Here is a 12,701-nt window from a genome sequence, read left to right as displayed (position 1 = left end):
ACAATGGGGGAAATCCTGGGAAAACGGGAAATCCCAAAGAAACAATGGGGGAAATGGGGGAAATCCCGGGGGAAAACGGGAAATCCCAAAAAACAATGGGGGAAATGCCGGGAAAATGGGAAATCCCAAAGAAAACAATGGGGGAAGTCCTGGGAAAATGGGAAATCCCAAAAAAAAAAAACCAATGGGGGAAATTCCAGGAAAATGGGAAATCCCAAAGAAAACAATGGGGGAAATCCTGGGAAAATGGGAAATCCCAAAAAACCAGCAGGGGAAATCCCGGGAAAACAGGGAATCCCAAAAAAACAATGGGGGAAATGGGGGGAATCCCGGGAAAAACGGGAAATCCCAAAAAAAAAAAACAATGGGGGAAATGCCGGGAAAACGGGAAATCCCAAAAAAAAACAATGGGGGAAATGCCGGGAAAACGGGAAATCCCAAAAAAAAAAAACAATGGGGGAAATCCCGGGAAAATGGGAAATCCCAAAAAACCAATGGGGGAAATGGGGGGAATCTCGGGAAAACGGGAAATCCCCAAAAAAAAAACCAATGGGGGAAATGCCGGGAAAACGGGAAATCCCAAAAAAACCAATGGGGGAAATCCTGGGAAAACGGGAAATCCAAAAAAAAAACAATGGGGGAAATGCCAGGAAAATGGGAAATCCCAAAAAACCAGCAGGGGAAATCCCGGGAAAACGGGAAATCCCAAAAAAACCAATGGGGGAAATCTGGGAAATGGGGGAAAAGGGGGAAAATCCTGGGAAAACTGGAAACCCCCCCAAAAATCCAATGGGGAAATTCCTGGGAAAATGGGAAAATCCGGGAAAAATGGGGAGAAAGGGGAAGAAAGAGGGGGAAAGGGGAAAAAATGAGGAAAATTAAAAAAAAATGGGGGAAAACCGGGAAAAAATACAGAAAAAATGGGGGGGGGGGATTGAGGGTCTGGACCTCCAGAGAAATCCCCGGAAAATTGGGGAAATTCCTGGGAAAATGGGAAAATCCCCCAAAAACTGGGGAGAGATGGGAAAAATGGGGGAAAAAAAAAAAAAAAAAAGTGGAAAAATGAGAAGAAAAAGGGAAAAATACACAAAAAAGGGGGAATTGAGGGTTTGGAATAGCTTTGGAGTGTTCCGGGGTCATTTTCGGGTGTCTGGGGGTCATTTTGGGGTGTTTTGGGGTCATTTTCGGGTGTTTTTTGGGTCATTTTGGGGTGTTCCGGGGTCATTTGGGGTGTTCTGGGGTCATTTTCGGGTGTTTTGGGGGTAATTTTGGGGTATTTTGGGGTCATTTTCGGGTGTTCTGGGGTCATTTTGGGGTGTTTTGGGTCATTTTAGGGTGTTTTGGGGTCATTTTGGGGTCATTTTCAGGTGTTCTGGGGTCATTTTCGGGTGTTTTGGGGTCATTTTGGGGTGTTTTTGGGTCCCCCCTCACCAGCGCAGGGGCAGTCTCCGCACGCTCTCGGCCCCGCCCCGGCAGACGCTGCACTCGAAGATGTAAAACCTGCAAAGGAGCCCCAAAAAACACCCCAAATCAGCCCAAAATACCCCAAACCACCCCAAATCAGCCCAAAATACCCCAAAACCACTCCCAAATCCACCCCAAATCACCCCCAAATCCAACCCAAATAATGGGAAAAATCCTCAAAATACCCGGAACAAACTCCAAAAGAGCGGGAAAATCCCCCCAAAACCCCTGAAAATATCGGGAAAATCCCCTAAATTCCCGAAAATCCCCCAAACCCCCAACGAAACCCCAAAAAAACCCCAAAGCCTTCAAAACCCCAAAAATCCCACAAACCACAAAATCCCCAAAATCCCAAAAACACCAAAACCCCCCAAAACCCCCAAATCCTGCAAAACCCCAAAATCCCTCAAAACCCTCAAAACCCCCAAAATCCCCCCCAAAACCCCAAATCCACCCCAAACCCATCCCCAAATCCATCCCAAAATCCAACCCAAATAACAGGAAAAATCCCCAAAATACCAGAAAAAAACCCCAAATAGTGGGAAAATACCCCCCAAACCCTCTGAGAATATCAGGAAAAATCCCCTAAATTCCCAAAAATATCAGGAAAATCCCCCCAAACCCCCCAAAAAAAACCCCAAAATCCCAAAACCCGAAAATCCCCCCAAACCCTGAAAATATTGGGGGAAAATCCGCCCAAATTCCCAAAAATACCAGGGAAAGTCCCCCAAACTACCTGAAAATATTGGGGAAATCCCCCAAATTCCCAAAAATACTGGGGGAAAGTCCCCCAAACCCTGAAAATATTGGGGAAATCCCCAAATTCCCAAAAATACCAGGGAAAGTCCCCCAAACCCTGAAAATATTGGGGAAAATCCCCGCAAATTCCCAAAAATACCGGGGAAAGTCCCCCAAACTACCTGAAAATATCGGGGAAAATCCCCCAAATTCCCAAAAATACCGGGGGAAAGTCCCCCAAACTAACTGAAAATATTGGGGGAAAATCCCCCAAATTCCCAAAAATACCAGGGAAAGTCCCCCAAACCCTGAAAATATTGGGGAAAATCCCCCATATTCCCAAAAATACCGGGGAAAGTCCCCCAAACTAACTGAAAATATTGGGGAAAATCCCCCATATTCCCAAAAATACCGGGGAAAGTCCCCCAAACTACCTGAAAATATCGGGGGAAAATCCCTCAAATTCCCAAAAACACCGGGGAAAGTCCCTCAAACCCTGAAAATATTGGGGAAAATCCCCCAAAGTTCCTGAAAATGCCCCAAATCCCCAAAACCGCAAAATCCCAAATCCCCCAAAATCTCCAAAAATCCCCGAAAAACCCCTGAAAATATCAGGGGAAATCGCCCAAAACTCCTGAAAATATCGGGGAGGAAATGCCCCAAAACCCCAAAAACACCCCAAAAAGCCGAGAAAGGCCGGGGGCGCTGACCTGTCGCCGTAGAGCAGCGGCCGCGTCAGGCACTGCGTGCAGGCCTCGTGGAACCACTGCCGGCAGCGGCTGCACTGCAGCATCTTCAGGTTCCAGCTGGGCTTCCGGGGATTTGGGGAATTTTAGAGGCATTTTGGGGGGGGTTAGGGGGGATTTGGGGAGTTTTTAAGGGGATTTTGGGGGGGTTTGGGACTGGGAGTATTGCAGCGTCTCCAGCTGGCATCGGGGAATTCCAGGAATTTTGGAATTTTGGGGATTTCAGGGGAATTTTCAGGGGGATTTTGGGAATTTTAGGGGAATTTTTGTGGGATTTTAGGGCGATTTTGAGAGGTTTGGGGGAGCACTGGGAGCGCTGCAGCATCTCCAGGGTCCAGATGGGATTCAGGGAATTCAGGGAATTTTGGGAATTTTGGAGAATTCCGGGAATTCTGGGAGTTTTCAGGGGGATTTTGGGAATTTTAAGGGGATTTTAAGGGGGGTTTTGTGGGGGTTAGGGGGAATTCGGAGAGTTTTTAAACGGATTTTAGAGGGGTTTGGGGAGGCTTGGGGGAGCCCTGGCAGCACTGCAGGATCTCCAGGGTCCAGCTGGGAGCGGGGGAATTCCAGGAAGTTTGGGGAATTCCAGAAATTTTGGGAGTTTTCAGGGGGGGTTTTGGGAATTTGGGGAATTTTAGGGGGATTTTTGGGAGGAATTAGGGGCATTTTGGGAGGTTTGGGGGAGCCCTGGGAGCAGTGGAACCACGGCCAGCACTGGCAGCACTGCAGCATCTGCAGGTTCCAGCTGGGATTGAGGGAATTCTGGGAATTTTGGGGGGTTTTGGGATGAATTTGAGGGGATTTTGGGAGGATTTGGGGAGGATTTTGGGGCACTTGGGGGGAATTATTTTGGATTTTTTGAGGGATTTTAGGGGCTTTTGGTCGGAGCACTGCAGCATCTGCAGGTTCCAGCTGGGAGGAATTTTGGGAATTCCAAGAATTTTGGGAATTTGAGGGGATTTCGAGGGGATTTCGGGAGGTTTGGGGGAGCACTGGCAGCACTGCAGCATCTCCAGGGTCCAGCTGGGAGCAGGGGAATGCCGGGAATTTGGCAATTCCGGGAATTTTCGGGGGGATTTTGAGGCAATTGGGGGGAATTTTTGGGGTTTTTTGGAAGGATTTTAGGGGGGTTTGGAGGGAGCACTGGGAGCATCTCCAGGTTCCAGCTGGGACTGGGGGAATTTCGGGAATTCCGGGATTTTTTGGTGGAAATTCAGGATTTGTTGGGAGTTCTGGGATTTTCGGGGAGCGCGACTCACTGCCCGGCGTCCCGGCAGTTTTGGGGCGGCGCTGGGGGTCGCGCAGGTGGAATTTGGGGCAGATTTTGGGGTTTTCGGGGCCGTTTCAGGGCCGTTTTGGGTTATTTTGGCTGGGATTTTTCGGGAATTCCGGGTTTTTTGGGATCCCCGGGGCTGTGACTCACTGGCCGGGCCCGCCGCAGTAGCAGTAGCAGTGCTGGAGGTTGTGCAGGTGCGGGGGGTCCCAGTCCAGGGCCCCGAGCGCGTACGGCAGCACCGACTTCATCCGCAGCATCGCCCGCGCCTGCGGGCCCCGCCGGAGCGCCCCGCCCCCGCTGGGAATAACACCGGGAAAAAACGGGAATTAACGGGAATAAACACCGGGAATAAACCGCCGGAGCGCCCCGCCCCGCTGGGAATAACACCGGGAAAAAACGGGAATTAACGGGAATAAACACCGGGAATTACACTGGGAATAAACCGCCAGAGCGCCCGCCCCGCTGGGAATAACACCGGGAAAAAACGGGAATTAACGGGAATAAACACTGGGAATACCCTGCCGGAGCGCCCCGCCCCGCTGGGAATAACACCAGGAAAAAAACGGGAATTAATGGGAATAACCACCGGGAATGCCTCGCCGGAGCGCCCTGCCCCGCTGGGAATAACACCGGGAAAAACCGGGAATCACCGGGAATAAACAGCGGGAATGCCCCGCCGGAGCGCCCCGCCCCGCTGGGAATAGCACGGGGAAAAACCGGCAATTACACCAGGAATTACACCGGGAATCACCGGGAATTACACCGGGAATTACACCCGGAATTACACGAGGAATAAACCACTGGAGCATCCCACCCCACTGGGAATAACACCGGGAAAAACCAGGAATTAACGGGAATAAACACCGGGAATTACACCGGGAATCACCGGGAATTACACCCGGAATTACACCAGGAATAAACCGCCGGAGCGCCCTGCCCCACTGGGAATAACACCGGGAATAACCAGGAGTTACACTGGGGATGGATGGAGAAAACACCAGGAAAAAAAACGGGAATTAACAGGAATTCACACCGGGAATGGCCCCACTGGAGAGCCCCGTCCCACTGGGATGGGAAATCACAGGGAAAATCCAGGAATAACACCAGGAAAAAAATGGGAATTCACACCGGGAAAACACAAGGAATGGATGGGGAAAACCCAGGAATGACACCAGGAATTGCTCTGGGAGTGAATGGCAAAACACCCGGAAACAATGGGAAACACCGGGAATCACAGCGGGAATCAGCAGGAAAACACTGGGAATTCCAGTGGGAATCACAGTGGGAATTAACAGGAAAAACCCGGGAATTCCACTGGGAATGGAGATGGAAACACCGGGGAAAACACCGGGAATTCCCAGCGGGAATTCCATCCCAGCATCACCCGTGCCTGAGGGCCCCGCTGGGATGGGAAAACACCGGGAAAAACCGGGAATTCTACTGGGAAAAACAGGGAATTCCACCCAGAATGTATGGGGAGAACACTGGGAAAAAACCTGGGAATTCCAAGCGGGAATTACACCAGGAAACCACCGGGAAAAAACAGGAATTAATGGGAATTCACACCAGGAATGGCCCCGCTCGGAATTCACACTGGGAAAAACCGGGAATTACAGCAGGAAAAACTGGGAATTCACACTGGGAAAAACCGGGAATTCCACCGGGAATGTATGGGGAAAATGCTGGGAAAAAACCTGGGAATTCCAGTGGGAATTCCACTGGGAAACCACTGGAATTACCCTGGGAAAAACCAGGAATTCCAGCAGGAATTAACCCTGGGAATTCCACCCGCAGCACCGCCCTGCCCTGCTGGGAAACACTGGGAAAACTGGGAATTCCAGTGGGAAATAACGGGGAAAAACCTGGGAAAGCACCGGGAATTACAGCGGGAATTAACAGGAAAAATCTGGGAATGCCAGCAGAATTCCAGAGGGAATTAATGGGAATTCCTGCAGGAATTAATGGGAATTCACACTGGGAATGAACAGGAATTCCAGAGGGGATTAACGGGAATTCCAGCAGGGATTAATGGGAATTCCAGCAGGGATTAACGGGAATTCCAGCAGGAATTTTAACGGAAATTCCAGCAGGGATTAATGGGAATTCCAGCAGGGATTAGCAGGAATTCCAGTGGGGATTAACGGGAATTCCAGCAGGAATTTTAATGGGAATTCCAGAGGGAATTAATGGGAATTCCAACGGGGATTGATGGGGGTCGACAGGAATGACACCAAGAACGACACTGGGAATGAACGGGAAAACCCCGGGAATTCCAGCGGGAATTAAAGAGAATTCCAGCGGGGAATGAACAGGAATTCCAGCAGGGATTGATGGGAATTGCAGCGGGAATTACTGGGAATGATACCGGGAATTCCAGCAGGAATTAATGGAATGCCAGCAGGAATTCCAGCAGGAATGACACCGGGAATCAATGGGGATTGACGAGAATGACACTGGGAAAGACACTGGGAATGAACGGGAAAGCACCAGGGAATTCCAATGGGAATTCCAGCGGGAATTACTGGGAATGGCACCGGGAATGAATGGGAAACCAGCGGGAATTACAACAGGAATTACTGTGGGAATTACAGCAAGAATTCCAGCAGAAATTACTGGGAAAGACACCGGGAATTACACTGGGAATTACAGCAGGAATTATCAGGAAAAAACCCAGGAATTCCAGTGGAAATTCCAGCATGAATTACCAGGAATGACACCAGGAACGAACAGGAAACCAGCAGGAATTACAATGGGAATTACAACGGGAATGAATGGGGAAAACCCCAGGAATTCCAACGGGAATTCCAGCGGGAATCACTGGGAATGAACAAATCAGGAGTGGGACCCCAAAACTGGGAGTTTGGACCCCAAAAATTGGGATTTCCACCCCAAAATTCGGGAGTTTGGATCCTAAACATGGGATCAGGACAGCAAGAAATGGGATTGAGACTGCAAAAAATTGGAATTCCATGCCAAAAATTGGAGCGTGGACCCCAAAAATTGGGATTGGAACCCCCAAAATTTGGAGTTTGGATCCCAAAAGCTGGGATTGGAGCCCAAAACTTGGGAATTTCAAGGCAAAAAATGGGAATTTCGGGCAGAAAAACCGGAATTTTAGGTCCTAAACCTGGGATTTGGGGGTGAATCCCAGGATCCAGAGCTCCCAACCCTGCAGGAGCCTCCCCTGGGGTGGGATTTGGGAAAATTTTAGGGAATTTTTGGGGAATTCTTTGGGAATTTTTTGGGACATTTTGGGGATTTTTTTGGGAATTGTTGGGGAAATTTTGAGGAATTCTTTGGGAATCTGGGGAACTCCGGGCTCACCTTGGTGGCCACGGCGAAGACGCAGCGGCGGCAGCTCCAGGGCGCGGCGCCGCCGGGCGGCGGGGGCACGTGGCAGCGCTGGTGGTACGCTGGGAAAAAGGCAATTCCAGGAATTCCGGGAATTCTTTGGGAATTCAGGACCCCCCGCCCTTCTCCCAGCCCCTCCCCCTCTTTTCCCGCCGTTATTCCCATTTTTTGGTGTTTTTTTTTGCCCAAATCAGCTTTTTCCCACCCTTTCCCCATTGTTTCCCTGTTCCTCCCGGGGTTTTTCCCCATTTCCCACCCCAATCCCACTTTTCCCCTTTTCCCACCCATATCCCAGTTTTTTTCCCATTTTTCCAACTTGTGAGGGGATTTCCCACCCCTCTCCCATTTTCCCATTTTTCCCACTCTGTATTCCCATTTCTCCCCATTTTCCCACCCCCATTTCCCACTTTTCCCACATCCAAACCCCATTTTCTCCGTTTTTTCCCCACTTTTGTGGGGATTCTCCCCCTTTTCCCATTCCCCCCCATTTTCCCATTAAAATTCCTTTTTTTTCCCGCCCATCACATCTTAATTCCCATTTTCCCCCCATTTTCCCACCCCATTCCCACTTTTCCCATTTCCCCCCCAATATTCCCATTTCCCCCCCATTTTCCCACCCCTTCATTCCCAATTTTCCCATTTTCCCCCAATTCCCCCCTCTCACCCTCAATCCCATTCCCCACTGTTTTCCCATACAAATTCCCATTTTCCCCCTTCCACCCCTTCGTTCCCATTTTCCCCTACATTTTTCCATTTTTCCAGGGATTTTCCCCCTTTTATTCCCATTTTTCCACCCCATTCCCACTTTTCCCACATCCAAACCCCATTTTCCCACCTAAATCCTGTTTTTCCCATTTTCCCCCATTTTTCCAACTTGAGTTTTTCCTGCCCCTCCTCCCCTTTTTCCCCCATTCCCATTTTCCCATTTTCCCCATTTTCCCAACTTCCCAGCCCTCCCCTCTTTTCTCAGATTTATTTGAAATCTTAGGTGGAATTCTGGAATTTTAGGAGATGATTTTCCCACCCTTTTCCCTCTTTCTCATTTCTCCCCTTCTCCCTTCATTTTTTGGGATTTTCCCGCTTTCTCCCATCCCCATTCCCATTTTTCTTCCCTCCCCCCTATTTCCTCTTCATTTCCTGGAGGATTTTTGGGAAATTTCCATGGGAATTCCACAATTTTCAGGTGTTTCCCCTCCTTTTCCCCATTCTCCCCCCATTTCGCCCCCTTTTTCCCTCTTCCTCATTTTTTTCAAGTTTTCCAAATTTTTCTCCCGTTTCCCCCCATATATTCCATTTTTTCCCTTTTATTCCAAATTCTTCCCATGTTCCCCATGTTTTCCTGGTTTTCCCCTTTTTCCTCATTTATTCCCTTTCCCCCCATTTCCCCCGTTTTTCCCCCATTTCCCCAGTTTTCACAATTTTTCCGTTTTTTCATCTGTTTTTTCCTTGTTTCTCCCCCCATTTTTGCCTCTTTCCCCCAGGTTTTCCCCATTTTCTCTGTTTCCCCCTGGTTTTCCTCCCATTTTTGCCTGTTTTTCCCCATTTTCTCTCCCTGTTTTTCCCTAGTTTTCCCCGTTTTTTCAATTTTCTCCCGTTTTCCCCATTTTCCTCCCTGATTTCCCCACCGTTTTCCCTATTTTACCCCATTTCCCCCAATTTTATCCCCATTATTCCCTGCTTTTCCCCTGGTTTTATCCTAGTTTTCCTCCCTTTCCCCCCATTTATCCCCGTTTTCTCCCCTGCTTTACCCCTGTTTTCCCAGTTTTCCTGGGGTTTTAGCCCTATTTTCCAATTTTTTTCCCGTTTCCCCATTTTTCCTGTTTTTTCCCTCTTTTTCCCCATTTTTATCCCCGTATTTCCCCTTTTTATTCCCATTTTCCCGGGGGGTTTTCCCCATTTTCCTCCCCGTTTTCCCCATTTTTCTCCCCATTTTCCTCCCCGTTTTCCCCGTTTTTCTCCCCGTTTTCCCCGTTTTTCTCCCCGTTTTTCCCATTTTTCTCCCCGTTTTTCTCCCCGTTTTTCCCATTTTTCTCCCCATTTTTCTCCCCGTTTTTCCCATTTTCCGCCCCAGTTTTCCCAGCTTTTCCCTGACCGTGGCCGCACATCCTGCACCGCACCAGGGAATTTTTGGGATTTTTTTCCCCGTTTCTCTCCCCGTTTTCCCCAGGGTTTTTTTTCCCGTTTTTATCCCCGTTTTTCCCTGGTTTTTTTTTCCCCTGGTTTTATGTCCGATTTTCCCGTTTTCCCCCATTTGTCCCGGTGTTTCCCTGACCGTGGCCACACTTCCTGCACCGCACCAGGGAATTTTCGGGATTTTTCCCCCGTTTTTCTTCCCGTTTTCGCCCCCGTTTTTCCCGGTTTTCCCATTTCCCCCCGTTTTTCTCCCTGTTTTTCCCGATTTTCCCGGTTTGTGCCGGTGTTTCCCTGACCGTGGCCGCACTTCCCGCACCGGACCAGGGAATTTTGGGGATTATTTTTTTTCTCGTTCTTCTCCCCGTTTTCCCCCGAGTTTTTTTCCCCGTTTTCCCCGTTTTTCCCCCCGTTTTTCCCCGGTTTTTTTTTCCCATTTTTGTCCCGTTTTCCCCGCGTTGGTCCCGGTTTGTGCCGGTGTTTCCCTGACCGTGGCCGCACTTCCCGCACCGGACCAGGGAATTTTCGGCATTTCGGGAATTCCCGGCGCAGACGCAGCACGAGGGGTCGTCCCCGGGCTCGGCCGCTGGGGGGCGCCAGGAGGCCATGGAAGCGTTAATTAGCAGTTCATTAACCGCCCGGAACGCCTCCGTTCGGCGTTCATTAGCCGCTAATTAAGGGGTTCATCGGGAATTCCGGCTCACCGGGGCTGATGTCTTTCCAGAGAACGAAAAATTGGGAATTGTCCTCGAATTGGATCAGACAGCCCCGGCGGGGGGCGTCCACCTGCGGGGAACCGGCGTGGGGGATGGGGGATTGGGCATCCTGGGGGATTTGGGGGATTTGGGGGATTTGGGGGGATTGAGGGGGGTTTGGGGGATTTGGGGGGATTTTGGGGAATTTGGGGGATCTGGGGGGATTGACGGGGTTTGGGGGAATTTGGGGAGTTTTGATGGATTTGGGCGGTTTTTAGTGGCTGGGTTTGGCTGGTTTGGGGAGTTTTGGGGTGTTTTAGGGGTGTTTGGGGCTGGTTTTTGGGTTGTTTTGGGGCCAGGTTGGGGCTGGTTTTTGGGTTATTTTGGGGCTAGCTTTGGGCGGATTTTGGGGTAATTTTGGGGCCGGTTTGGGGCTGGCTCTGCACTCACTTTGGGCTGATGTTTGAGCTGTTTTGGGGTTGGGTTTGCTCTGGTTTTTGGGATGGTTTCGGGCTGGGATTTTTTGGTGTTTTGGGCTGTTTTGGGGCTGGGTTTGGTCTCATTTTCAGCTGCTTTGGGGCTGTTTTGTGGCTGGTTTTAGGCTGATTTTTGGGCTGGTTTGGGGCTATTTTAGGGCTGTTTAAGGTCTATTTTGGGGCTGGTTTGGGGGTGGCTTTGAGGCTGTTTCAGGCCTGTTTGGGGGCTATTTTTGGACTGGGTTTGGTCTGATTTTGGGGCTGGGTTTGCTCTGATTTTGGGGCTGGGTTTGCTCTGATTTTGGGGCTGGGTTTGCTCTGATTTTGGGCGCAGTATGGGCGGTTTCTGGGCTGCTTTGGGGGTGTTTTAGGGCCGGTTTTGGGCTGGTTTAGGGCTGGTTTCGGCCTGGGATTTGGGCTGGTTTGGGGCTGTATGAGCTGGTTTTTGGGCTGTTTTTTGGGCTAGTTTAGGGCTATTTCCAGGGGTGTTTTTCTGGCTGGTTTGGGCTGTTTCAGGGCTGGTTTAAGGCTGGATTTGGGGCTGGTTTAGAGCATTTCAGGGCCATTTTGGAGCCGGTTGGGGCTGGTTCAGGGCCATTTTTGGGGTGCTTTGGGGCTGTTTGGGGTCCCACCTTCTTGACGACGCCCAGGTAGAGCAGCCCGTCCGTCCAGCGCGCCAGCACGTCCTGCCCCTCCCCGATCTGGGGGGGCTTCGGGGGGCTCTGGGGGGGCGACCCCCCCCCAGCGGCCTCCATCACACCCGGGGGGCTGCAGGGCCAAAGGGGGGCTGACACCCCAAAAATGGGGCTTGGGGGCTGGGGAAAGGGGGGGCTTGGGGGCTGGTTTGGGGGGGGGGGGGGGGCTGGTTTGGGGAGAGGTCCCAGTTTGGGGAATTGCAGTTTGGGGAGTCCCAGTTTGGGGGGGTCCCTTTTTGGGGGTGTCCGATTTTGGGGGGGGTCCCATTTTTAGGGGGTCCCGTTTTCGGGGTGCTCCCTTTTTGGGGATCCCTTGTTTTGGGGGGTCCCTGTTTAGAGGGGAGCTCGCTTTTTGGGGGGTCCCGCTGGGGGGGGCGTGTCCCGTGTGGGGGGGCTGTCCCATCTGAGGGGTCCCGTTTTGGGGTGTCCCGCGGTGGGGGGGGGGGGCGGCTCCGGTTTTGGTGGTGTCCATTTTTGTGGGGCAGGGTCCCGCAGGGGGGGTGTGTCCCTATTTTTTGGGGGTGTCCCTTTCCCGGGGGGGGGTGTCCCTGTTTCTGGGGCTGTCCCGTTTCGGGGGGTGTCCCGCGCGGGGAGGGGGGGGGGGTCTCACGCCGGCAGCGGGGGGGTCCCGAGGGTCTCCTGCCCGTCCCGGGGGGGGTCGCGGCCCCCCCAGCCCCGACCCCGAGCAGCCGCTGCGGGCGGCGGCGGCGGCGGGGCCGTGACGCAGCAGCGGCGGCGCGGGGGGGGGCCGGGGGGGGCGGCCGAGGGACGGCGGCACCGGGGACCCCCCCGGGGACCCCCCCGGGCCCCCCCGCGGCGGCGCCAGGGGGTGGGCGGGGGTGGGGCCGGCGCGGGGACCCCAAAAACGCCCCCAAAATCCACCCCCCCCTTCCCCCCCCCGCGGCCGGGGCGGCCCCGCCGGCCTCAGGCCACGCCCACGGATGGGCGGCCACGCCCACGGATGGGCGGCCACGCCCACGGATGGGCGGCCACGCCCCCTCGGCGGACCCGCAGCGGCTGCTGCAGAGGGTGGGGCCACGCCCACAGCGGGCAAACCCCGCCCACATCGCGATTGGTCACGGCCACGCCCACTTAACCCCCAGGGCCCACGCGGCCGCCGAGGCCACGCC

At 52.4% G+C, this 12,701-nt stretch overlaps 1 protein-coding gene across 1 annotated transcript; it reads right to left on the bottom strand.

The window, feature by feature from the left end:
• Positions 1-1,427: 1,427 nt before the first annotated feature.
• Positions 1,428-12,377, bottom strand: LOC137466228 (PHD finger protein 1-like). The gene is made up of 9 exons (XM_068178063.1): positions 12,182-12,377; positions 11,509-11,644; positions 10,410-10,491; positions 10,196-10,291; positions 7,549-7,637; positions 4,875-4,918; positions 4,372-4,539; positions 2,913-3,008; positions 1,428-1,500 (listed from the first exon to the last, which is right to left on the bottom strand). Exons 2-9 carry the CDS (start codon positions 11,629-11,631, stop codon positions 1,428-1,430), a joined length of 771 nt encoding a protein of 256 aa, XP_068034164.1. The 5' UTR covers positions 11,632-11,644; positions 12,182-12,377.
• Between the last annotated feature and the right edge of the window lie 324 nt (positions 12,378-12,701).

The sequence above is a fragment of the Anomalospiza imberbis genome, unplaced genomic scaffold (genome assembly GCF_031753505.1).
Source record: "Anomalospiza imberbis isolate Cuckoo-Finch-1a 21T00152 unplaced genomic scaffold, ASM3175350v1 scaffold_165, whole genome shotgun sequence".
Taxonomy (NCBI): domain Eukaryota; kingdom Metazoa; phylum Chordata; class Aves; order Passeriformes; family Viduidae; genus Anomalospiza; species Anomalospiza imberbis.
This window is presented reverse-complemented; position numbering and strand designations above follow the sequence as displayed.